We start from the raw sequence: 25,741 nt of genomic DNA on the forward strand, positions 1-25,741 counted from the left end.
TGTTCTCATCCACAGGCTGGCTTTTCTTCCACGCTCTCTCTGGCCGGTGGCAGAATTCGTGGTCTTGTGGCTCCTTTCTGCAGGGCCAGTGAGAGACGCTGTTGTTTCAAGCCTGTGGCTTCTTTTATTTTATTTTTGTTAGGTCTTTTAAAACATTTTACATTGAGTTGCTTGGGGTGATCTTGGTTGATGTTAGTTAGTTCTCTCCCTCCCTTGCCCTTCTTCACGATGCTGTAAAAAGCCCCAGCTCTCCGGCAGACCTGCAGGAGTGACGGACGGGGAAGTGAGCGCTGGCCATTTGGAAAGCTGACCTCCATCGAGTCCTCTGCGCCTGGCGAGGACAAGCTCATCCTTCTAGCCACGACTTCTTCACTCACCGCCACGCCCCCCGGCAACTCTTACTTTGTCCGGCATCGGCCACCTGTCTTGGGGAGATGCAGGGACGGACCCTATTTCCAGTTTCCCCTGGTTAGCCAGCGGAGTTCGCAGTTGACTTAGTTGTCCTAAGATCTGCACCTGGCCACGGCCTTGAACGTGGCCAGGTGGGCGACACTGCCCTGTTGCACTGGGACGCCTCTCCAGGTGTGCTGGGCAGAAGGCATCATCCTGGGTCACCGCAGCTCATCATGACCGGACATGAAGACGGACCCTATGCCCTTCTCGGACACTTGGATGAACGCGCTGACTTACAGAAGCACGGCAGGTGACCAGTGCCCACTTAACTAGGCCAGCGGCAGCTTAGGACTGGGGATTCCTGGCCGGGCTCTCTCCGCAGGTGTGCCAAGAAATGACGTGTTTAAACGAGGAAACAGGGAGGAGGGACGGGCGTTCTGTGGCTGGGGGAACACAGAGGATATAGAGGGGGTGCTGCCTTCAAATCCCTTCTGCCCCCAAAAAGACAGAATCAGGCTGGCTGCCTCCTTGCAGATAATGAGGTGAGAACCAGCAAAAGAGACAGACAGTGAAAATGCTCCTCTTTAACCTAATTTTATCCCTCCAGGAGCTAAACGCAGCAGTAACAGGTCTACATACTGCTTTTCTCCCGCGGCAAAATGTAGGGCTTTGCCTTTTCCACGCGCCCTGCTGTGGGGTTCTCTCCTGGATGAACCCCATCCGTTGTCGGAACAAAAGTGTCCTACTTACGCGTGGAAGCACATCTGTTTCCATTTCCTGTGTTTGAACTATTTTGGTAGCACCCTCCTTGTGTGAGGGAGCCCCCTGGGCTATTTCAGACAAATAAAAATTGCACCTGGCCGTCGGGCATTGGAAATATGAAAAACACCTTCAGCTTCTCTTTTTTATGGTTAAAGTTTATCACAGTCTCTCCCTCCCTCCCTCTCTCTCTCCACAGTGACCACGAATACCTAATACAGACGTTTATAACATAGAGATGTTACTTTCAAAAGGTACCACATTTCTTGAGAGTTGCCTGAACCCCCAGTGTTTATGCAAACGGCTTCACGCAGGATCAAACCATCACACAGAGTTAACACGCTCGTTGAACAAAGGAAGATTTCGTCTCTGCAGCCAGCAGTTCATTTCCAACCTTCCCATCTTGCAGGCACCCCACCCCTGTCTGTTTGGGCACAGGGCGACGCGGGCATGTCCCGGTTTGCCACATGGAAATCCCGTGTGCCAACGGCACCCCCGGCTGCGGGGGCGCTGGGGCTTGGTGATGCTGTTTGGAAAGATGACACTACCCATCGTTTTCACGTTCCTTTTTCTGCGTTCTCCCTGTGGCCCCTACGCAACCCGTCTGCTTATACCTACGTGGCTCCCACATGTCCCTGCAGCTGACACGCACCCTGTCTGTTGTCCCACCCAAGGAGAGCCCCCGCCGGGGTCCAGGGACCGAAGCAGACGTAGAGAAATCGGTGCCGATGGGAGGAACAAAGAGAGAAGGCCCACTAGCCCAGCCCTGACCGACAGATAGAAGTTCACTTTAAATAGACGCATATTTACACGGGGTCCCCAGCTTCCTCGACGTTAATCACATCCGCTGCAATGTCCCTTTGGCTGTCCCAGGTGACACATCCCCTCCTGGGGGATCAGCATGTGGACATGTTTGGAGGGCTGCTACTCAGACTGCCCCCTGGCCCTCGCTCGCTGTGTTGGTCCGCAGAGAGGCCCAGATGGCCTGAGTTCCGACAGCGCTGTCGGAACTGATCGAGTTTGCACGCCAGGTATGTGCTAGCCTCCACGCCATGCCCCTCAGCCTGCCCCCCCAAGCTCTTCTGTGTGTTGGCTCACCCTTTTCTCCACTTGCTCTCTCTCTTTTTCTGAATATCCCACATGTAAGCAAGACCATGCAGTATTCGACTGTGTTAGTTTGACTTATTTTAATTAGCACGCATGTCCTCGGAGTCCGTCCACGTTGGCACCAATGGCAGGATTTCCTGCGTTTTTATGGCCGAGCGCTACCCCGTTGTGCGGGTCTGGGCGTATCCCAAGCAGCTCACGTTGTCTCAACGCTTTTGTCTATTCACGGACACTGCGGTGGCTGCCACAGGTTGGCTACTGGAAGTAAGGGGGCAATGCACGTGGGCGTGCAAATATCTCTTCGCGTTCGTGGCTTCACTTCCTTCAGATAAATACCCACCAGTGGCATTGCTGGGTCACAGGCAGACACTACTGATGAGTTTGTGAGGTCTCTCCATTCTGCTTTCCACAGCGGCTGCCCCTGTCCGCACTCCCACCAACAAACAGCACACGAGGTTCCCCTTTCCCAGCGTCCTCGCCAGCCCCTGTTGTTGGCGGATTCATTGATGACGGCCACTCTGACCGGTGTGCGATGCTGTCTCCTTGTGCCTTTAACCTTCATTCCCCTGATGCCTAGTGATGTGGAGCCTCTTTCGATGTGTCTGCTAACCATCGGTATGTCTTCTTTGGAGGACTAACTGTTCAGACATGTGACATATTCTTCAATGTATTTCAGCTCGTCTGGCTAACTCAGGAGAAAGACGAACTCACTGCTTTTTCCGTTGAAATGCCTCGCCCTGCCGCATAAACACGAACGGAAAGATCTCTCTCTTTCGGACATGGGTGGCCGAAGTGGTACGCTCTCATCCAGAGCCCACTTCCAAAGGGAGTGTTTTAGCTTTCTACGTGATCTTCGCTGAGCTATTTCCCCAAGGCGAGGTGCTATTTATACATCCCTGACTCATCTTAAACTATTTTTTTTTCTGGTGACGCCAAAGAAAAGAAAAATGCCCCAAATATCAGCAGAACAGTGCGAATGCTAGCACGCTGCTGATGCTCAGCGTTTCTGACCTACAAAAAAAACACCAGTTTCATGTGGGCCAACCTGGAAATAACCCCTTCTCTGAAAACTGGCGCTTTGGTCGCTTGCCCTTTCTTAGCAGGGTATGAACTGACAGAGATGAAGGATGGATATTTCACTTTCATTGTCTGAAGAAATGAGTTATTGATCTACTCATTCCTTCAATGACGTCTTTTTAAAGATTTTATTTATGTATTTTTAGAGAGAGGAGAGGGAGGGAGAAAGAGAGGGAGAGAAACATCCATGTGTGGTTGCCTCTCACGTGGCCCCCACTGGGGACCTCGCCCACAAAACCCAGGCATAGGCCCTGACTGGGAATTGAACCGGTGACCCTTTGGTTCTCAGCCCGTGCTCAATCCACGGAGCCACACCAGCCAGGGCTCCTTCATTTAAGTTTCATGAATATCCATTGGGTCTCGGTAACTGTGGACACTGTGGGTACAAGACGGGAGGAAACACGGGGCAGGCGTTAAAGACAATATTCCGAGGGGTCCGATTCGGGCACGTTCTAGAAGAGGGGAGACCTCAGGACCATTAGCCCCGTGCCAGACCCCTTTAACCCTGGAGTTGTGAAACTGCAATTATGTCCTCAAAGCATTTTAAGAGCCCCCAAAAGATACGGCACCGTTTCTTTTTCATTCCCAGGTGAAGAGACAAACTTCAGGACTCCATGAAGACATTAGGCTGGACGTGAAAGAAAGCTGGCCCTTGTCTGAACACCCATGAGGGGCCCATTCTCCTGGGGAGGGTGGGTTCCCATGTGGGCCTTTTCTGAGCACAGGCAGGAGACCATAACGGCTCAAGGATTTTTGCGAACTCTGTGTTTCTCCTCCAAGACATTCCCTTTTTACCCCCGCAAGCCCATGGAAGCAAAATAAAGATACGGAATAAAGCCCTTGCACGACAACTGTGATGAACACCGCACAGGCGGGGGGTGCGAAATCAGGTCTTTGGAAGGTGAACCTGGGGTGTCTAGAGGGGTGAGTACATTTGGCAAGGCCACACAGGATAATGACCCTGCTTCGGAAGGAGGTTCGGGGCTGGCCTCATGCCTCCAGCTCCTCCTTTTCTGGGGGGTGGAAAGCCTTAACGATGATTATTCTACTTTATAATGGGATTTCATGGCTGCCTAACTGTGTTTTGATTGTGCAGGGTGAGGGCTCGGGGCTGTAATTGGAATTCCTTCTGACTGCAGACCGCGCCACGGCCACACGGGCCCGTGATTCCTTCCGACGCCCGCAGTCTGCCCGCGCTGATTGGGAGGTAATGAAGCAATCTATATTTAGCTGTCTTGCAGAGGTTTTTATTTTTGGCTCCATGGGAAGTATACATTTTTTTTTTCCCCTGCAGCAAATGCTGCTCCCAGCAAAGGCGTACGATGGGTTTCCCGGGGGAAGGTACCTGAAAGCCTTCCACACGTCTCGTCACATTGCCACGGCCCCCACCCTCACACGCTGATGGAGGGTAAACTCAAGGGCGCCCCGTGTCTGCGGTGTCTGTTCCAATGCCATCAGATACTTGGGGGAGGGAACAGTCAATACCTTAGGGGAGTCTCCCTCTTAGACGCCGGGCAGGAGACATTTCTGGGCAAACAGGGCCCACCTGGGGAGCCTACCGAGCCCAGCAGGTTAACATACCTACTGCAGAGCCCCCACGGCGGACGTGTAGGGCCCCATGGAAGGCTATGAATGCCTCGAGTCCCCGGTTCCAGTCTGGGTACCTGCTCAAGTTCTCCCGTCCTCCCTCTGTTGGTTCATGTATTTGTTTTCTATACACACTTGATGTGTCCTTCTAAGCCACCTTAAACCTTTGTGGAAGGAGTCAGAGCATGGGTAGATGGGTATATGAAGTGGGGCACAGGTCACTGGATGGATGGTGTGTGGGTGCATGGCTGAGGGGTGGATGCATGGATGGGGAGAAGGATGGATGGATGGATGAATGGAAAGGGTGAATGGATGAAGACCTAGATGGGCAGATAAATGAGTGGATGGACGGATGGATGGATGGACGGATGGATGGCTGCCTGTCCTCTGAGAAACTCTTCTTTCTCATGACTTTCTCTCTACGCTCAGAATTTACACATGCGTTTTTCACGGTGACAATAATCTCCCAATTGGGACGATAATTGGTTCTCGGGAGGTGAGAAAATTCACCCTCGTTCTATGTATAGCGTTCAGAAACACATACGGACAAGCAGCGTGCCGGTTAAAATGTCACCAGGGGACAGACCAGGGGGAAATGTGTAGAAAAGCTCGTTAGTGGGCCATAATGAGTGCAGGCGCCAGAACACGGGGGAGGCCTGCCGGCTCGGGCAGGGCCCCCCATCTTCCTGCAGAGTGAAGAGGTGTGTCCACAGAAACCTACCTGCACCACACACGGGTTCCCCTCGTTAGCGAGTGTGCTGAGCTTGCCCTCAGGTGGCCCCCGATGGGCCCACGACCTGAGGTCAGCAGCGTCCTCCCTCCTGCTGAGCGTGGGCTGCCCCGACGACTCGATTCTAACCAGCGACAGGCAGCGAAGGGTATGGAATGTCGTGTCCTGGATGAGGTGACAGGAGGCGGTAACGTGTGTTTTTCCAGCGCTCTCTCTCTCTCACTGGCTCCCGAGGAGATCGGCGGCCCTAGGGAGAGACCCGTGAGACAAGAAATGAGGGCGAGGTGTGGGCAGCCGGTACGAGGGACCTGACCCTCTCTGTCCGATAATCGGCAAGGAGCTGAATCCTGCCAGCAGGCGTGTGAGTTGAGAGTAAATGTTCTCCAGTCCACCTTCGGGTAAAACCCCACTCCCGGCTGACGCCCTGGCTGCAGCCTCGCCCGACCCCACAGCAGAGAGTCCGTCCCAGCCACCCCCAAAGTCCTGAGCAAAGAACCTGCGTGATGACCAGTGTGTGTTTCGAGCTGATACTCGGCTGGCAAGGTGTCCCACGGCAACAGGCAACCAGCACGAGGAGCTTAGCGTCCTTGACTGGCAGCCAGGAACACGCTAGAGCCGACGCACCCACCACATACAGCAAATGCCGATTCTGTTCGTTTACTTCCACATCACATGATGGCCGCTAAACGGATTTGTGCAATTTGAAGGTTCCGTTTGCATATAATTGGACCTAACACGGTAGTGAGACCACAGCCTTTCCTTCTCGGGAGGCGGGAGCTGAGAGTCTGGGCACCGACTGCAGAGCCACGCGCTTGGGTTGCTGCGAACCTGCTCCGACCCGTGTCCCTCCGTGACCGACTCACTTAGTCAGCAACCGGCCTGCTCGTTTCTTAGCCTGCCTGCTCGGTGGCGTTTTATGTGGGTGCGCGGCATGCTGGGCGGCCCCCTGCCCAGGGATTTGCGGACGTGAGGATCGACGATGCATAAGGAAGAGGGCTTCACCCCGTGTTCAAGGGTTCCCGGGTAACTGTAGAGAGAAGACAAGGGCAGAACAGAAGAGGGGGGCATGACGCAGACTCCCCGGTCTCAATGCCAAGGTCATCGTGCTGAGCTACTTCCTGTCCTAGCCTTGCAGAGCAGGTCAGGAGATGTCCAGGTTTGCCTACAGTTCTTCACGGCCACGTGCCTTCCCAGCAGAGTTATTAGCGGGGCTTCCTCCCGCTCCTCTCAGCATCTCGGTTTGGGGGGCAAATGCATGCCCCCCACTCCACATTTCTAGAACCCGTGGCAGGAACACCAGGCAGCAGTAAGGGATGTGGAAGTGGGGCTTGCTCCCCACCGTTATAAAATGCGCCATCTACGGCACGGTGGTTCGACGTTGATGACAATTCACGCAAGAGATGGCTGAAATCGCAACCACGAAGAGCTATTTTGCTGCTGACAGTGACTTGGGCGCGAACAAGCCAAGGATCTTCCAACCAGAAGGGCTCGCTTTGCCCCAGGTGGTTGAAAGTTCATGTCCGGTGGGCTTCCCAGTCCAGCACTTCTTGGAAACACCTGACTGTCTACCTACTGTGTCTGCTCTGCCTTTACCGGAGGAGGACAGGTCGCGACCACTGAATGGAGACGCCGTACCCCACGCTGCTTGGGAAATATTGGAGGGCGTTTGGAGGACTCATGTGGGCATGGATCAGAAGAAGTTCTTACAACACGGAACATTTGCAAAAGTGAGCTCCCCCTTCCGCCACCCACCAGAGACAGTCGAGGAAGAAGAAGATGTATTGTATCTGTCTTTCTTCTGTTGCCCCAGATGCCAAGTCTTGAATGTCCCTCTCACTTCCCCCCTCTCTGTGGGGTCCCTGAGTTCCAAGGACGGGCGTAGGCCGCTTGCCACTGGCTCTTCAACCCTCAGCGCTCAACTTCATCGACACGTCGCCCCTCAGGAACTACCGAGAGCAACGGTGCCCCTGGCTGGAAGGGGATGAGGGGTTTGGGCTGCGCTGTGGTGCGGCTCTCCGCGGGAAGGGCGGGGTGCAGACCCGAGGTGGACGCTGGGCGTCTCCTGTGGAATCCTCCCGCCTGCTTTCGTTCGCCCAGCATTTCTGAAGCGCTCTCTCTCGGAGAGGGCGTTGCTACTGCGCATCTGACCCGCTGGGCGGATCAAAGTCACACAAGAGTTTGCTGGCCACACAGCCTCCTGGTACATTGTATTTCGGTGTTGTGGCTGTCATTCCCGGGCTGCTGGGCCCTTCCATCACCCAGGGGGGAGACGCGGGTTTTGGTAGCGTGAAACGACTCCGGATCTGTGTTCCTGACCCCCACAGTCAGACCCTCCGTCCTGATCTCTCACGGTACAAAATGGGTATAAAGCACTCTTTGCGCGAGACGTACTAACAACGCACAACCCCCAGGAAAACCGAGCAGCACACGCGGAGGACAAAGGGAGCTCACTGTGTTCATTTGCAACTAGTTGCTTGACGTCCGGGAGGGCCGGCCCGCTGCAAAAGTCGGGGCAGCGGCTCTGACCACATGTGCCCGAGTTTAATGTTTCCTTAGAAAAGCCGGCGACGCCCCGCGAGTCAGCCTAGGGGCAGGCCGAGCCCCGCGAGTCAGCCTAGGGGCAGGCCGAGCCCCGCGAGTCAGCCTAGGGGCAGGCCGAGCCCCGCGAGTCAGCCTAGGGGCAGGCCGGGCCCCGCGAGTCAGCCTAGGGGCAGGCCGGGCCCCGCGAGTCAGCCTAGGGGCAGGCCGGGCCCCGCGAGTCAGCCTAGGGGCAGGCCGGGCCCCGCGAGTCAGCCTAGGGGCAGGCCGGGCCCCGCGAGTCAGCCTAGGGGCAGGCCGGGCCCCGCGAGTCAGCCTAGGGGCAGGCCGGGCCCCGCGAGTCAGCCTAGGGGCAGGCCGGGCCCCGCGAGTCAGCCTAGGGGCAGGCCGGGCCCCGCGAGTCAGCCTAGGGGCAGACCGAGCAGATGGGCCGTGCGCAGGGACGTAGGTGGCAGTGCTCAGCCACGCAGCACAACTGTCACGGACTGTCCCCTGGCTCGTCTCTTCATCCGCAGTGAAGAGCTGTTCCGTGGAAAGCCCCCTTCTTCCTTGCCCCCCCCCCGCCGCAGGAGGGTCTGCACGGGTTACCTTGACCTGTCTCCACTGCCATGAGAAAGAGGAAGTAGAGACCAATCAAAACTTGCACTCCTAAAGGGGAGAGCCCGTTTTTATAATTTAAAAGGGCGCACAGACCACTTCCTTCCTTGCCTTTGGCCCCAGACAGTCAACCCTCTGCTCTGCAAGGTCGCAGAGGGTGTGAGCCGTAGGCAGAGCCCGAGCACAGATGGGCTTCGGCAAGGTGGGAACCTGGCCTCCCGTGGACGGCTGCCCCTCTGGCCCCACCGGGCGCTGGCCGGTTGTCTCCGAGCAGAGCGGATGGGCGGGGCGGGGCAGGCCTCCGCCCTCTGCAGGTGGAAGACAGCCTCCTGCACTCTGTCCGGCACAGGACGGTCATTCTCTGGAGCCCTGGGAGGCTTCAGGCAGGAAAGAGGGCGGCACCCCGACAACCCCGCTGCCTACAGGCTGAGCCCGGGACCAGCCTTCTGCGCCTTCCTCATGCCCACAAACCCTCCATCTGCCAAAATCCTTCTGGGGCCGTGCCCAAGACATGCCCCGGCCCGCTTCTCCCCGCAGAATCCGGGCTCCCACTTCCCAGCAGAGTAAACGCAATCTCATGAAGACCCCTGGCTCACGTCAACAGCTCATCGGCACGGACCCGCAAACCCGCCCACCACCACGGGGGACGTGATCGAGCGAGGAGCTAGCAGACGGCCACGCACGGAGAGATGGTAAAAAGTAGGTCACGGAGCCTGGCAGTGAGGGATTGGAGTAATTTGGCGGCTGGAAGGGGGAATATTTCCGCAGGGACTGGAGCCTGGAGGATGAGTTCTGTTCTACCAACACATCCATGTGCTTGTTACCGGGAGGAAAGATACAGAGCTGTTACTGCAAGGGGCGGGCTGGGGCGCCCCCTATCGGTCCTTTGGGTGGGGAGCGAGCCTCATTTTCCGCGGTAGGTCCCTCCCCTCCAGCACAGCACCCCAGGGTGCACACACGGTCACCGAGCTTCCGAAACGCTCTCTTTTGGCACTCGAACTTCCTGGCTTTCTCCCTGTGACGCCCACCCCAGTAGCGGCCGCCGGCTCCATACAAATCCCCTGATAAAACCCACCTACCACACTCAGCCGGCAGATGTTTGCAGGGACCCCAGCTGCTCACGTTAACGTTGCCCCCAAAGTGTCAGGGGGCCTCGGAAAGAGCCCGCTGCTGGTGACGAGGACGTTGCTTTGTTCGGTTGGGTGGTGGGTGCCCAGAGCTGCCCCGCGGACACACGGTGGTCATCGCAGGCGGCCACCTGCTCCGAGTGGAGGGGGAAGGCGTGTTTGTCTCGAAGTGAGACTGCGGTGGCGGGGGCGGGGGAGACACGTCATCACCAGGTTACAGGTTGCTCCCCAATACAGGTTTGGAATGACCCGTGTCTGCGGGCCCACAGACACCCACAGGATGACCCAGGGAAGCCACACCTCCCAGAGGTGCTGAGAGGAGGTACACATGGCCGTCAGCACTGACCTTCAGCGCAGAGGGAGGCGCAGGCTCCAAATGCCCACCAGAGCTGCTTAGTTTTCCTCTGCAGGCTGAACGAAGCCCAAGGCCCTCCTTACGTGCAACATCAACATGTGCTTCCTCCTTTATCTGCTCTCCCGTGGTTTCTCCGTATCTATATTTAGAAAGCAAACGTGTTTGTCTTCAGTTCTCGGGGCAGTTGATCGGCGTCGGCGCAGCGATAAATTATCACCAATGGGCCCCTTGTTGGTAACATATGACTAGAGTGATAACTCAGAAGCACGGAAAAAGAAACAGTTTTGCGGTTCCAAGAGGCTGACGTGCGGAAAACCACACGCAATCCAATGCACTGTGTCTCAGGAACGTACAAGGATGCTACATTGTCCCAGGACAAAAGCACCGTCTTTTACAAAGGAAACATTGAAGCGTTTGCTTGCAACGCGGAAATAGTGAAACTAACCATGCCTTCATGCAAACCTGTGGGCATGGGAAGTGCAGAGGCCTTCCCTGGAAGCGCTCTAGTATTCTTCCTTTTCTCTCAGTGCCCGCAAGCACGCCGGCCCCTTTTCATGCCCCTGGCCCAGCTCCACTCAAGAATCGCACCACCCCGCTTCCCCCTCACCCGGCAGTGCCCCGCTCTGGCTGCGGGTGAGGAGAAACGACGGGAGATGCTCAGGGCGGCATGCACATCGCCTGGCTTGCTGTGCCTGCTTCTTCTCTATCGCCTTCAGCTCCAAAGGATGCTTATGCCCAAGCAGCCTCTTGTGGGACGGCCTGTGCTGCTCTCTTCAACGCTATGCTGAGTGAAGTAGGGCAGACGCCAGAGGGCGAGCATTCATTCCTCTATTCCACTTGTATGTGGCACCTGGAACAGGAGAAATCACAGAGATGGAACATAGACGCATGGCTTCCAGGGGCAGGGATGGGGAGTGGTTGCTGCGCGGGCACGGGGTGTCATACTTTCCCAGGAAGTCGAGGGAAGCTGTGGACACGGGGGGTGGCGGGATCACAATAATGTGGACATACGTCATGCCACCGTTAAACACACAGATGAAAAACGAAATACAGGTGATGCGTTGGGGATGTATATTTTAGCAGTTTTTAAAGATTAACTACATAAACGTCAGTGCTAGCCTATAATGAATTCTGTTTTTTTTTAAATATGTTATTTATTTATTTTTACAGAGAGGGGAAAGGAGGGAGAAAGAGAGGGAGAGAAATATCTGTGTGGTTGCCTCTCGTGCGCCCCCTGCTGGGGCCCTGGCCCGCAATCCCAGCATGTGCCATGAGTGGGAATCAAACCGGCGACCCTTTGGTTCATAGGCCGGCACTCGGCCCACTGAGCCACAGCAGCCGGGGCTAGAACCAATTCTTAAAGGAGGGTTGGGATTCCGAAAGAAAGAGAAATGTGTGGCAGATGGCTGTAGACGGCTCCATGCAAAGGATGTTCCAGAAGCATCCATCCTTTCTGAGCCGTGGGACAGGTCGTCACGGAGCCTCAGGAAGCGTTGGAAACGTATTCGATGTTAGCCTGCGGCATTGCCCCTGTGCTGTACGACCCTGTAGTGAGTCTGCGGGGAGGTGCGTCATCCGTTTCAACATCTCGAGTCCCTGGTACGTTGGAGTCGAACGTCCCCGTGTCTGTTCATTTTCAGCAGCGTCTCCTTTCAAACGAGACACTCCAGTGGGGTTGCCCACAGCCGCGGCCGGAGTAGGCACTCACTGTGCTTCCCACCCCGAAACCAAGGTGAATTCCTGAAATAGTTTGGAACCGCAAACGCCTGCCCCCCACGGGGCGATGCCCAGAGGCGAGCGTGGCCTGGTTGTCCCCACCGTCCTCAGCTGAGTCACGTTTGTGGTCACTCGCCCGGAAAGAATTCTTCCGAAACGCCGACTGCCCGCGGCCCCGCTCCAGGAGCCACGGGCCCCCAGGCAGTGTGGGGACAACCGTGTGGAGAGAACTTTCCAAAATGCACCCCGTCTCCCTGCCAGGGCGGGATGAGGCTGCAGCCCGGGGGTGCGCGCTCAGAGTCTGTCCCTCGTTCCCAGAAGCTGTCAGCTGGGGCCCACGGCCGTGACGCAGCTGCTGCCAGTGCAGGGAGTCCCGGCAAGGGAGGGAGGGGCAGAGAAAATGTTCTGCACACATCCAAGAGCTGCGTTTTGACATACCCCAGGTCACATTCGCAGCCATGTGAACGAGGCTCTTCCACCTACGGCAGGAAGTGCTAACTAACACCTCCTCCTGTTCCTCCCTGCACCCAGCACCCTGTGCAGGCCGTCTGCCGCCAGCTAGGTCTGCAGCGCCCATGGCTTTGATTGCGGACAGTTTACCGCCAGGCTCCCTTCCGCGTGAGGGTCCCCCGTGAGCCTCGGAGGATGGGCGGCAGCAGCCAAGGGGCAAGCTGGGGCCGGGGTCCCCGGGAACGCCGGGCGTCTGGAAGGACTGCCCACCGACACCTCGTCCTGCGGCAGCCTGTGAACTGGGCACACGTCGCTGAGCAGGGCCGGTGCACTCAGACCGAGCTGCGGTGGGGAGGCGGGGCCAGCTGTCTCTCAGGGCTTCTCCCGTGGACGTGGCCCTGGGAGGGCGGCCCGCTCCCTCCAGTACCTGAATAGAGAGCACTCAGGTTTGAAAGGAATATGGAGATGGGCAGAGGACGGCATCCTTCCAAGGCTTTTTGCCAAGCCGGCTGGAATCATCCTCTTAGAAGATTAGGATTAAGGAACATCCCTGCCTGGCTCACACAGCCAAGTGATCGTGGGAAAAGCAGCCCGGTGGCTTCACACAGCACGCAGCGAGTTCCAGGGCCCCGCCGCCCACGTTCCCATGGGCTTGTCCCTCCTGCACCCTGCTGGCTGGCGTCCCTGGCCCCATTTGCCTGGGTGGGACTCCCTCCAGACACCGCCCGGGCAGTGCCTCCATCCCGGGCCGCATGTCCAGTGCCCTGACCCTCCATACCCCCTCGGTCTCCCCAAGCCCGCCGTGGTGCTGCAGACAGACGAGAGCATGGTGGAGACCAGAGGGAAGGCGGTGAGGGTTGGGAAGGGTCACGGGGGTCACACACGTGGTGACGGAAGATGATTCCACTTGGGGCGATGGGCACCCAGTGCAATAGAGAGATGATGTGTCACAGACCTCTGTCCCTCAGCACGCATGATCCTATGAAGCGACATCACCCCGATACACGTAAGGAACTAAAACAAAATAAATACCGTTTGTCACATGGGATGCTTTAATGTGCATCGGTATTTCGTGAGCTCCGGATTTAGGTCCTCGCCACAGGCCTCTCGCGACCTCCTCCCTCGCGAGGCACGTGTGGGAGAAAATGAGAGGTCCACACGTCGGCTAGGAACTCAAGCCACGGTTCCCGGGTAAGTCAGAGCAAGGCCTTGGGGACGTGCTTCACGAGGAGACGGCCCAGTTGACGGGCAGAGAAGGCGAGCCAGCCAGGTGAGCCAGGCACACACGGTCCCCAGGGTGGGGGCGTCTTCCTCAGGGCCCCCGAGAGCTGGTGCTGCGTGTGGGTGCAGCTTGGAGAGCCAGCCGTCTGCCCGTGCGCTGTCCCTCAAAGTACGGGGATGCCTTTAGCTCCACAGAAGCTTCTTGGAAAACCCACAGCTCTCCTTTCCTTTCCCAGCTCATCTCTGTGTCTGCCTCTTGTTGCAGAAAAGGGAAGAGATCTCAGCAGAGCCGATGGCCAAGCACGTGGGAGCTTCAGAATGTCGTGGGGCGGGGCTCTGAACTCACAATAAACCGCGGCAGGATAACGAGGAATCTGCATCCCAGTTCTGGGTCCTGAAGCATCCACCTGGATGTCTGTATTATCACAAGTTGAACAAAAGATTCGGTCTCAGCACAGAAGCCTCCCACACCTCGAGCCAAGCAGTTGCCTCGCGGAACAAACAGGCACTAAGCAGCGGCTGCGTGGGGCTCACCCCGAGGGTGCGGTGAATACAAGAAGAGATGGCCCCCCTCGCGGACTTGCGTTCTGGACGAGAAAGCAGACCACCGATCTTATGAGCAGTAGCTCATAAGGCCACCTCAGATGGGCATTCGGGGAGGCGGGCTGGGAAGAGAATGAGACAGGGCCCGAGGTGCGGCCGGTTTGCACGGAGAGGCCAGGCAGATGTGTCTGGGACCGAGCCCTGGGGCAGCTGAGGCAGAAGCCACTGAGAAGGCCCACCCGGGCGGCAGGTGCTCCGGAGAGGCAACGGCTTCTCTCTGAGGTCAGGTGGAGGCTCACACACGTATTTGTTTTTTCCATAAAAACACGGCTTTTCGTTCAGTGTATTTTCTCACTTTTTTCCTTTTTATTGAATTTACTGGGATGGCACTGGTTACCAAAGCATTGTACAGCCTCTAGGTGCACGATTCCACAGCACGTGCTGTGTGTTCACGGCCCCGAGTCACGTCTCCGTCCACCACCACTCACCCCCTTTACCCTCTTCTACCTGCGCCCCTCCCAGCCCACCCCCGGGGAACGGATCCAGGATTCGCCACTGCGACGTACGCACTATTTGGAGCCAAAGACATTTGAGAATCCACCCATGAAGGAAGAGGCATTGTCTGAACTCTATTTTTTTGGCTGAAGACAGAGTTTTCCCAAAGTTTCCAACTTCCACTCCTTCCCCTTCAAGGGAGGCTGCTTGTAGCAGGCGGAGCCGACTGCCACCAGCAAGGAGCCAGACGAACACAGACCTAAACGGGGTGCCGAGTCTGTAGAACCCCCTTGCGTCCCCCTAAAGGCCTGCTGATGTTTCCGAAGCACGAGCTGCATTTCCCGCAGTGGCTGCGAAGCCTGGGTGTGAACTCGGAACTGTACCCACGTCCTCTGGCCAGCGGCTGTGGGAGAGCCCGTGTGAGTGTGTCCGGGAGACAACTCGGGTCGACGCCGTGGGTGAGTCAGGTAAATGGGCACGCATGCCCGCAGTCACCGGGCCTGAGCAGCCGGGGGGCAGAGGCTTTCCTGCCTCACACCGTAAACTCCCTAACAATGGAACGGAGCCTTTTCAGACGTGAAGCAATGCAGCCCTAAGCCACATTCCACACGCCAGCCTCCGAGGGACCCCGGAAGGAGGGCCAGGCAGTTAGACAGACGTGCTCCAAGGGGTGTGGGGAGTGTACGGGGAAAAAAGACAAAGAAAGGATCGTTACGCACGCAAGACAACTATCTGTGAAGAAATTCCAGGAGAACCTTTAAGGAATCTATTAGCTACAGGGTTCCACCCAGCTCCTGAATGCAAGAGAAACAATTTGCCTCCTTTCGTACCAGCAACAATGAATGCGAACACATCATCGAACAAGCATTATGTTCAAAATACACAGAAATTCCACGACGCAGTTCCTAAAATATACCCACCACGATGCATAACGCCCGTTATGCAGAGGAGGGGGCGTGTTTGTGACGCAGGTCAAACATGTAACAAATGGACAGGTGGACTTTGTGCACTGCAGGGAAGATTCAGTACCTTTAACAATGTTTACGATGCTCGCAGGAAGCGATATACGTTCAATGCAAATCAGCTACCGTAATCACAATAGAGTATTTCTTTGAGCAGGAAAAGCAGGTTCTTCTTTGGGGGGGAAGGTACGTGTCTCACAATTGCCAATTTTTGTTGTTGTTGTTGTGTGGATACGTGGAAGGAGAATAAGGGAGATGAGGAAGCTCTCCTCCCGACCTGCATCCCTGAGAGAGTGACTGTGGTCAGTAAGAGCGTGACCTGGGTGGTCACAGGGCTCGTGGAAGAAGTCCCAGATGAAGGCATCACAGACACGCAACATTTGGCCAAACGTGACGGGAAATCACCCGGCGCCACGGGCAGGCTGGTCAGTAAGAAATGCTCTCGCAGATTTATGTAAAAACAGCACGGACACAGTGCTTACTTTTAAAAATCTGGGGTAGAAAAGCACTCATAAAATGTCCAAACAGTTAGAAGAAAGTGCATTAAAATATATGGGAGACCTTGAACTAGGAAAAGTTTTCCAAAGACACCAAGCACCAACCACATTACAACCACAAGGCTCCTGCGTGATAAAAGGCATTGGCACGCACGAGGCAAGGTAAGCCGTATACACGGAGAGACTCCCAAGGAACACAACCGACGTGGATGGCTCCCCAGCTCAGTGGGAACCCCCCACATCAGTGAGAAAACAGAACACGCACGAAGAAAGCGATCAGATAATAGAAAAGGGTCGTTTATAGCGAAGGAGGCGGCCCAACGCAACACGCGAGGCAAATTCCTCCGGACCGGAAGAAAGTGCCGTTTCAACAACGGGGACGCCGAGGAGGTTGGTTTTATAAAAGTGACAGCGTGACACCTCTTTTCTAAGCGGAGAAAAATGGAACGCTTCCTGCTCTCTGGGTGAGTCTGAAGTAGTTCACTTTTTAACAATATTTCACAGGTGCCACGCTGGTTGAATACAAGACTTGTCCATGGTACATGCCACTCAGTCCTGGAAGGAAATGTGTTGCTCCCTCTCCGAAGAGCCTTATTTTTTTTTTTTTTACCTGTGTTTTCCTACATGTTAATCTTTTTTCCCTCGCAGTTTTAGTTCCATTCAGCCCCACTCCCTGAAACACAAGAAGCTCAAACAGAAGCCATTTCCCGTGGAATGTGATTTGAATTGAATCATGTCAAAAGTCACCACCCCCCGTGGCAAACACGTTTTTACAAAGGCACAGATTTTCGCTTTCTCAGCGACAGAGACATTTCCAGAGGGACAATATCTGAGAGCAAAGTGGGCAAATCGAACCCTTCCAAGGTCAAGGAAAACAATGAAACCACCTCTTCCGTGTTCCCGGAAAGGAGCACGCTTACCGGGCAGAGAACGGCGGAGGATGTGCCCTTTGCAAACAGACGCTCTGCGGTTTTGGTTCTTTTCTAATTTCATGATGTTGGACAACAAACCCTCAGAAATATGCATGAGAAGTCATCCACTGGCAAAAAAAAATAAGTAAAATAAAATAACTAAGGTCAGAGGAAAGGAAGACGCTGCCAAGGCATTGAGAGAGTAGGCAAGTTCGGGGAGCATGTTCGATGAGCTCGGTCCGTCTCGTTGACCTTGTAATGTAATAACCCGTTAATTAAACAATGTTCTCCATTCACGTAAGAGCCCCTCTTTTGTGCAGAAGTGGGGACATCTGGACGTCATCCGGTTCAGCAGTGGGGACATATCTGCCACGTGCAGAACTGCCTCCCAGTCACGTCCGTCACCCCAACTAGTTTCTCTGCGCGGGTCACAGCCACCAGACGAAGGTCACATAGTCTATTTTTTAAACGTCAACCCTCATCTGAGGGGACGTTTATTGATTTGAGGGAGAGAGAGAGAGAGACATCGATGTGAGAGAGAAATATCGACTGCTTGCTTCCCACAGGCGCCCTGGGCTGGGATTCACACACACAACCTAGGCCTGTGCCCTGACCGGGAATCGAACCCACCACGTTTCGGTGCCTGGGATGATGCTCCAACCCAGCGAGCCACCCGGCCAGGCTCCAATAGTCTATTTTAATTGACCCGACTCTGCGATTTGACAAGGTGAAGCACTGCTGATAGCCCGTGCTTAACGAAAAGGAAATGCTGTATGTTTAAATGAGCACACGGACAATGGAAGGAATGGCGGAGCCCGTCCTTGCCCGCGGCTTGCACGACACCCCCGTGGTCTGCAAATGGTTGTTCTTGGGTCCAGTGTGCCGGGTCCCCAAGGACATGGCCACGGTCGATGTGGATCACGAGGAAGACATGTTCTCTCAGCAAGGACGCGGTCAGGACACAGCTGAGAGAATGTGGCCGTTTCCCAGGACACGACCCCCACAGGATGCAGGGGGTGAGCCCCGAGCTCGCCGGAAGCCCACGCTTTGTCCAGTCCTTCCTCTAGTTTGCTTCTGAACGACCTGTGCTCCATCGTGGGGACAGCGTGTCTCTCACCGACGCACCTGTTTCTCCTCCTTCTCAGAGAATCCCCGGTCTTCCTCCCGCACATGCTTCAGGTGAAAGACTTCATCGGCCCTTAGGGGCTAAGGAGCTCACGGCTGCGCCACAGCCTGCTGTCCTGGGTGTAGGTTAAAAAACACTCCCTGAAGCAAACCCCAGCATGGAGTGTCTCCTTCTCATCCAGGGCAGACGGTCGTAAAACACCTGCTCTGGGAAACCTGTCACCCACAGTCCAAAGCAGCTGAGCGATTGTTTCTGTCGTGCGCAGGGACCCAGAACACATGTCACTCAGGAAGCGATCCTGGGGATAGACGTACGTTTGGAGACGCGTTCCGATTGCATCACAGATCAGTCCACATTGAACAGGCGTGACAGTTACCGCCACGGGCACCGGAGAGGCGGCCACCATTGGGCCGCGGAACGGAGTGTCACTATGGGTGACACGCGGAGCTGCCAAAACCAGTGTGGATGCTCGCGACCTCGGAGGAACGGACGGTGTCGGGGTAAATGATGCCAACGACATTTAAAAGGTGGCAATGTGACACTTTGGGAAGCAACAGAGAGAGGGCTAAGACGCAGTTAAATGTCATGGATGACACAGTGAAAGAAAGGGTTCGACTGTGGAATAAAACCAAAATATCAATGTCTGACTCCCCCAAAAGTGTTGAGGGAGAGAGAGAAGGAGAGAGGAGGAGAGCACACGACTTTGCCAGTGAGAAACGAGCTCTAACCGTCGACGAGGACGGAGTAACAGATCTTAGAAGCACTTAACAGGACAGTGTTCCATGCGGTTTAAAAGTCTCTATAAAAGTCACAGTTAAGACATAAATTCACGTATCAGGAGAGTTTGGAGAAATGAAAAAGGCCAGTTATGGTGCTGGGAAGTCAGCGTCCTGTGGAGGAGCTGGCGTCGGGGGCAGGGGGACCTGGTCGTGGTGGAGAAGACACCACAAACACCCTCAGACGCCCAGGCTTGGTTTCCGACGCCACTGCGGTCAGCAGGAGACGCGGCAGGCCCCGCGTGGAGTCCAGCTGCGGAATTACCACGTGCCGGTTTGCAGGACTGGCCGTCTGGACGTCTCAGTCCCCTGCCCGCTCACCCAGTTCCCCATCCCGCTCCCTTCTGGCCAGTGCCAACATGCTGTTTGTATCTGTGAGTCTGTTTCTGTTGGGTTCGTCTGCTTTGCCCTTTAGATTCCTCATGTACGGGAGACCATACGGTATTTGTCCTTCTCTGCCTGACTCACCTCACTGAGCCCAAGGCCCTCCACGTCCATCTGTGTCATCACCAACGGGAGCACGTCCTTCCTTTCTGTCTTGTGTCATGGATGAGCAATATATCCCATTCTATGTATGCACCACACCTTCTCGATCCACTCCTCTGTTGATGGCCACTTCACCACGTTCAAGTTGCCAGTTGCAGGGATGTCACGTCCAGCGCAGGGAGTATAGTCAGCAGTACTGTGAGAAGGGTGCGTGTGCCAGGTGGGTACTAGACCGCTCAGTGAGGGCTCAGTGAGGTATACAGAAGTCGAAGCGCGATGAGGTACACCTGAGACATGCAATGTTCAATGTCAAACACACACTGGCAGGGACGCTGGGCCAATGGCGGACAGCGTAATACGGTTCTCAGCAGATCCCGCTATGATCTGTAAGTAGCCGAAAAACAGCAGAGAACATCCTCAAACCCTTGTCCCACTTCCGACGTTAATGACGTGAATGGGTTTTAGGAATTTTCCTTCAGCAATTTTCTGCGTGTGACGCATGACCTTGCTGCCCAAAATGAACACTTGCCTGCACAGACAATTGCTCCTGTGAACTCAGCGTTGTCAGGAAAAAAAGTGATTTATTGGTCCGTCCTGGTGAATAGAAGTCATTATTTTTGGCACATGCCATGAAAAATTTAATGGGCTCGTTTTTGATAACCTCTGACCACGGGCTAATTCGTTTGCTTGCTGCGGAATACATTTCGCTGATAATTTATCCTGGAAACTCGAGAGAGGAAATTTATGCTTGCTTGAAAATTGTGTTTCTGTACTAAAGGGGTTGTAAAAGTTTTTCCTACAGCCAGGTGCATTACGGAGAGACCCCGCCATAAATATGAGCCACATTCTCTGGAACCATCGGCAAGGAAGAAATCTGGCATCAACACTGGGTTCTCTCTCCTGGAAGCTACAGGGCCCCTTTCCGGGGGTGATAAAAGATTTAGCACGCCTGCCGTCTCCAAGCCCACAGGGGCTCATCTTTCCTTTCATGTGTCCATGCGTTCATTCATTCCACAGACGTTACTCAGGTTTGCTCTCCGTGAGCTTGTCCGTTTGCATCCAGCAATGGGTTTCGAAAGCACAGACACACGGAAGCACAGAACCCTAGTGTGTAAAGTGACCACATCGCACAGTGTTCTGAGACCAGCGGAAGCAAGGGAGAGAAGGAGGGAAGGAGGGAGGGGCCGAGGGAGGGACCGAGGGAGGGAAGAAGGAAGGGAGGGAGAAAACTGTAAATACAGTGGTGTTACGTTTCAGCTCTCAGGCGGGTCAACAGCCAAATTAACTAACTAACGAAGTTCTCAGGTAAGTGCTGGATCCATTTGGCCCATTTTATTTTCATTATGGGCATTGTTACTGTTGGGGTTGGGGCTGATTTTACAAACCAGCCTGGCACCTGGGGCCGCTTCTGTCCCCGCTCTGCAGGCCGAGTTCACCCGTGCCCGGAGCCCCTCCCAGGAGAGGCCTCCGCCACCTGCCGACCACACGCCCAGGTTTGGGGGCCAGTGGTGGTCCCCAGAGGCAGTGCCGAGGGACAAGGACCCCGCCCTCTTTTCAGCCAGGGCCTTTGTGGATTGCAGACTCTCCTTCGCCGCCGAGTGCCGGGTGCGGGTCCTGGGTGGGTTCGCACAGTGCGGGACTGGGGCTGCGAGTGCCGAGGGGCAGGCAGGCAGGCAGGTGCTGGGGGCAGGACCTAGGTCAGGGATGCAACATCCCACCTCCCAGTTAGGAAAAGATGCAGAGTCATTCGAAAATGCTGAAGAAGGACGACGAGGGAAGAGCGCCGCAAAAATAAAATACAGTTTGGCACACGTTCCCCTCTTCGTATCTATATTTAGCCATTTCACACAGCTAGTGCGTTTCGGTCAACACAGCCTTACAAGTACACTGTTGACTGTAACGTTTTATGTAGGAAATGAAAGCAGGAGCTGGTAAAAACACAGCCCCAGGCCCCCAGCGCGCCTCTCCGCCCGCCTCCGCGCTCTCCCACGCTCACCTCTTCCCTTTAATGATAGTTTTTCGCAACTACAGTTGATATTCAGTATTGCAGCACTTTGAGACGCCCGGGGCAGGGGCAGGGGCCGGGCACGCGTACAACTTAGGAAGCGGACCCCCGATAAGCCCAGCGCGCACCGGGCACCACACGGAGTTACCACAGTGTTCGAGAAAGTCTTTCTGTGTTTCGCGCACGGCCTTGGACGCTGATAACACACAGGGCGCTTTGCCCGATGTGCAGGGTGCGCGCAGCCGTGCACACGGAAAGTTTCCTTTGTCCGTACACCGGCCCCGGTGAACAATTACAATCGGAAGTGGTTTTGCTTCTTTGTCATGTTTCTGGTCCCCGCACACGGGGGTGGGTGTGCTGCTGACACGGAGTGGGGGGAGGCCCGGGAGGCAGCTGGAAGGCCCGCAGTGCACAGGATGGACAGACAGCACCCTGCAATCGAGAACAAAGTGGCCACCACTGTCCACGGTGCCCAGGTTGACGGGCCCTGGAAAGAGGACGAAGATGAGCGGACGTACCAATCACCTGCACTGTGTCCTGTACGCTGAGGTCTGCTCACCTTCCTCTTCTCTCCTCCAAATGCTCGCTCCTTCACCTGTGCTGTTTAAAGGCACGCTCGGCAACGGTGCTTTCCGGCGAAATGTGCTCTCGGTGTCCACTTTCCAGGACGCATGGAACTTGGGCTGAGATAGAACGCCCGCCCAAGCTTCTGCTTCTAGGACTTGGTAGTGTGGTGCGCTCCACCGAGATTCACCGCGGTTCTTCCCTTGCCGTCTAAAGCTTGGAAGGGAAAACAAAGGGAGGACTTTGCTTCTGCCAGAATTTCTCTGACCTGTTTGACCTTTGAGAACTTTCGCACACAATTCCTACTTTTCCCGATACCAGCGCTGGGCTCGCTCGCCGTAGCTCACTCACACCTGTCCCAGCGTTAGGGCCCAAAGTGCCCAGTGTGGAGGCCCTGACAGCTTGGTCCCCCTACGCTCCAGAAATCTGGTTTCTCAAGTAGTCTTTATTTTGGGGGCAGGGGGGATGCTGAACTGGCTTCTTCTCCCACACTCTAACTCTGTAGCGAGGGTTCTCCCATCTGGACAAAGAAATAATGAACTGTCTCTTGCAATACACAGTTGGTCTTTCTACTGGGTGGAGAAAGGATCGTATGTATCGTTAACAATTAAAGACACTTGTTTTGGAGAATTGTTGCTGAAATATCCCAGCTTTCTCTTTCCAAGATTAAATTTTACATTCAGCGAATTTGAGAAAAGGCTCAAAGGCCCTGTTTATCAAATTGGATGCAAAGCTCGAAGACCACCAGAGATGCGGCTGTTGGCATTATCATTCGCCTCTTCCCCCTCAAATGAAAGGCCCTGCAGCACCTTTCAATGCTAGCCCGTCAATAACAGGGGCCCCCACAGAGATCCCTCCTGTGGCCCCGCACCCCCAGCCCTCCTGTTGGCCCCCAATGAGCCCACCCCAGGAAATGTCGGCTCAGCAGCACCAAGGGGCTGCCAGGGACCAGGGCTGAGTGCCCATCGGCTTCCACGTTCGAGCGGCATCCAATATTCCAATCCGGCGTGCGCACAGACGGTTTCCCACGTGCATTCCAACCCAGCAGCGCCCCTCCACACACCTAAGTCATGTGGGCCACCAAGGGAGGTAGCTCCAGGACAGGGAAAGAGACCGGTACGCTCGAGCACACCTTTCAAAGATTACCTGTGTGAGGTCAACTGCGCTGTGCTGTGTACCCGGGTGTACCGCCCCCCCGCACGGCTGTGCAAGTGGCTACCTACGCGCATGAGTGTGAGTTCTACCAGAATTCAGGGCAGTTTCCAGACGTCCCCATGTGTGTGTGTGTGTGCACATGAACTCATACACCTGGTACGAGTAGATATGACACACACAGACGAAGAGAGGTGGGTGGCAGGTTGATATGTGACAGATACCCAGAGACAGATGACAGAGACATCCACAGGGGAAGGAAGATGACAGACTATACGTGACAGACACACAGATTACACAGTCACACCGGAATACACCGATATAAACAGACAATCGGTAGACAGACGGACAGACATATACCGAGATACACCCTGAAACTTTTACATACCAGTAAATTGTGGCCCTGAGCGTGTTTTAATGCCGTTTACACAGGCGTGAGCATGCATTTGCTCACCGTTCCTCCGTGTTTACGTGAGGGGGGTTCTGTGGATAATGGGGAGATGATGCAGCGGGACTTGCTGTGAACTGTCCAAGTTCTGTTCTGGATGCAGATGTTAGAGGGAGTCAGCAGGGGTGTGGGAGCACACTGCAGCCCCAGGCCGAGCCCCGCTGGCCTCCTGGTGTAATCAGGAGGGTGTCGTGGGCACGCCCCTTCTCCGGGGGACACTCTCGGGCTGCATCTGTGACAGACACCGAGGGCCCACAAGGCCACACTGTGTGCTGCTGGGTCCTTCACAGAACACGGGTGCCCGCCCCCAGGACACCCTAAACAGAACCGTGTTCGACTGATTAGTTTTCAGAGTCAAAAGCAGCAAAACCGAAATGCTCAGCTTCTGCTCAGCTGCACAGTCACACGCGGTGCAACAGGAATGAAAATCCCTCTTTAACATTCCGTGCCTTGTCCGTTTGGAAACACGCCAGCCTTCTGGTTTTGAGGGTTGGCACTGTAACCCGGGTGGGGGGTAAATATACACAGCCCCCCGCACACCACTTTTCCACTTCCCGTGAATATTTTACTTTTTTAACGGAAAAAGCTTTTCGAAAGGGAACTCAGGTCCACCTGGCTCTGGCGTTATTGCAACAGGGTGACTCCTCAGTCCTTTAAACTCGACCGTCCATGAAGCTCACGCACCTCGGGCAACAAATGTAACAGGAACTTGAGCATGCGAAAGGGGGGGTGGGAGGTCAACGGCGTGTCCTCTTTCCGGAGCCAGCTGTGACTCGTCACAGCATGGCCACGGCGTCGGCAGGACCCTCACTGCCGGCATGCCCCTGGGGCGAGGGCTTCCGCAGCCGCTTGGCAGACTCCGCTGCGGCCGCTTTCCTGCAGGCCGGCCAGGAGGCGTGAACAGAAGCCGTGCCCACACCGGACCTGCCCAGCTGCCTGCCGCAGAATCCAGGGTTTATGCGTCTTCCGCAGCCTGTGTGACTTTGCCTTGTGCACCCACGTACCCCGGTGTCTCCCCTTGCAGGGCAGCCCTACTTTCTGTACCACAGTTCCGCACAGGACCTGAGCCAACACACACTTGGACGAGTAGGTGAACCAGCCATGTCCCGAGGGGGCTTATGCTGCGTCCCCTTCCGTCTGTGCTTGAGTCTGTCTGCGTGGCCCACAGACTAGGCCAGTTCCACATACACTCGTTTTGCACGTAAGTCACACATGTATGCATCACGCATGTATTTCAGCCTTATTCCTGAGAAGTACCATGGCACACGGCTCATGCAGACCTCTTCCAGCGCCCATGTGTGCACCAGATTCTTGCCAGTATTTACGTGTTCTTTTGACACCAACAGACAGGACTCTGCACTGGCCCAGTTAACAGCACGCACCACGCTGAAGCGTTTTCCAATTAGCGATCAGGCATCACATTCGCTGGAGAAAGGTATATTTTCGATATCAATGTAATCGTTGCGGTACTTACGAAAAGGCCCTGATGGGGATAATTTTCCAGGATCATGGAGGACTCCGTGAAAATCCTAAATACCCTGTGACACCGTGTTAAAATTCAAGATCGCGCAGCACCCCGTACAGAATGATGTATTGTCCATAATGACTTTCTTATTCAATTTTTCTAATCTCTAGTTTTCATCCCCCGGGGGGTTCTGCCTCAGTAATTGTCCAGAGCCTTAAATAAAAGAACAGTAGTGATGGAATCGTCCCGCGTCTTTATTTTTAGACTCACGTCTTGAAGCCCGCAGGACGCGCGGCGGAGAACTGGAGAGGGCAATGCGTGCCAGGGTGGTGCGTGCAAATCCCTCTAAGTTACTGTGTGTCCTTCAGCTCCCCGCACGGAGAAAGAGGGGAGAGACCTCGGACGGGGACATCACTCTCTCTCGTCTGTCTGGCCTGTAGAATGGAGCGTTTATCTATCGGGCAGGCGGGGGCTTCATCGACAGCAGGCTGCACCCCCTCATCTGAGCATGCCACCGTCTGGCATGCACACTGCACAGGTCACGACCCGGTAGGAGCTCTGCGAGGGGGTGCTGAATTAGGGTGAGCCCCTCTCCCTTCCCCCACATTTTGAGTCACTTCTGTGAGAACCCTCAGGCCCTGGATCGGAGGAGTC

The 25,741-nt window shown here is 55.3% G+C and overlaps 2 protein-coding genes across 4 annotated transcripts in view; both read right to left on the reverse strand.

The window, feature by feature from the left end:
* Positions 1-5,768, reverse strand: part of LOC139440587 (neuroligin-4, X-linked-like) — a 354,500-nt gene extending 348,732 nt beyond the window's left edge. For all 3 annotated transcript variants that reach the window (XM_071220389.1, XM_071220388.1, XM_071220387.1), the window contains exon 1: positions 5,645-5,768. The gene's annotated coding sequence lies outside the window, so the exon portion shown is untranslated. The remainder of the gene's footprint in view (positions 1-5,644) is intronic.
* A 9-nt stretch (positions 5,769-5,777) lies between these two features.
* The window catches only part of LOC139440588 (pseudouridine-5'-phosphatase-like), an 85,721-nt gene continuing 65,757 nt past the window's right edge, over positions 5,778-25,741 (reverse strand). Inside the window, exon 4 of the mRNA XM_071220399.1 lies at positions 5,778-5,900. Within this exon, the coding sequence (XP_071076500.1) occupies positions 5,778-5,900 (123 nt within the window). The remainder of the gene's footprint in view (positions 5,901-25,741) is intronic.

The sequence above is a fragment of the Desmodus rotundus genome, chromosome Y, assembly GCF_022682495.2.
Source record: "Desmodus rotundus isolate HL8 chromosome Y, HLdesRot8A.1, whole genome shotgun sequence".
NCBI lineage: Eukaryota > Metazoa > Chordata > Mammalia > Chiroptera > Phyllostomidae > Desmodus > Desmodus rotundus.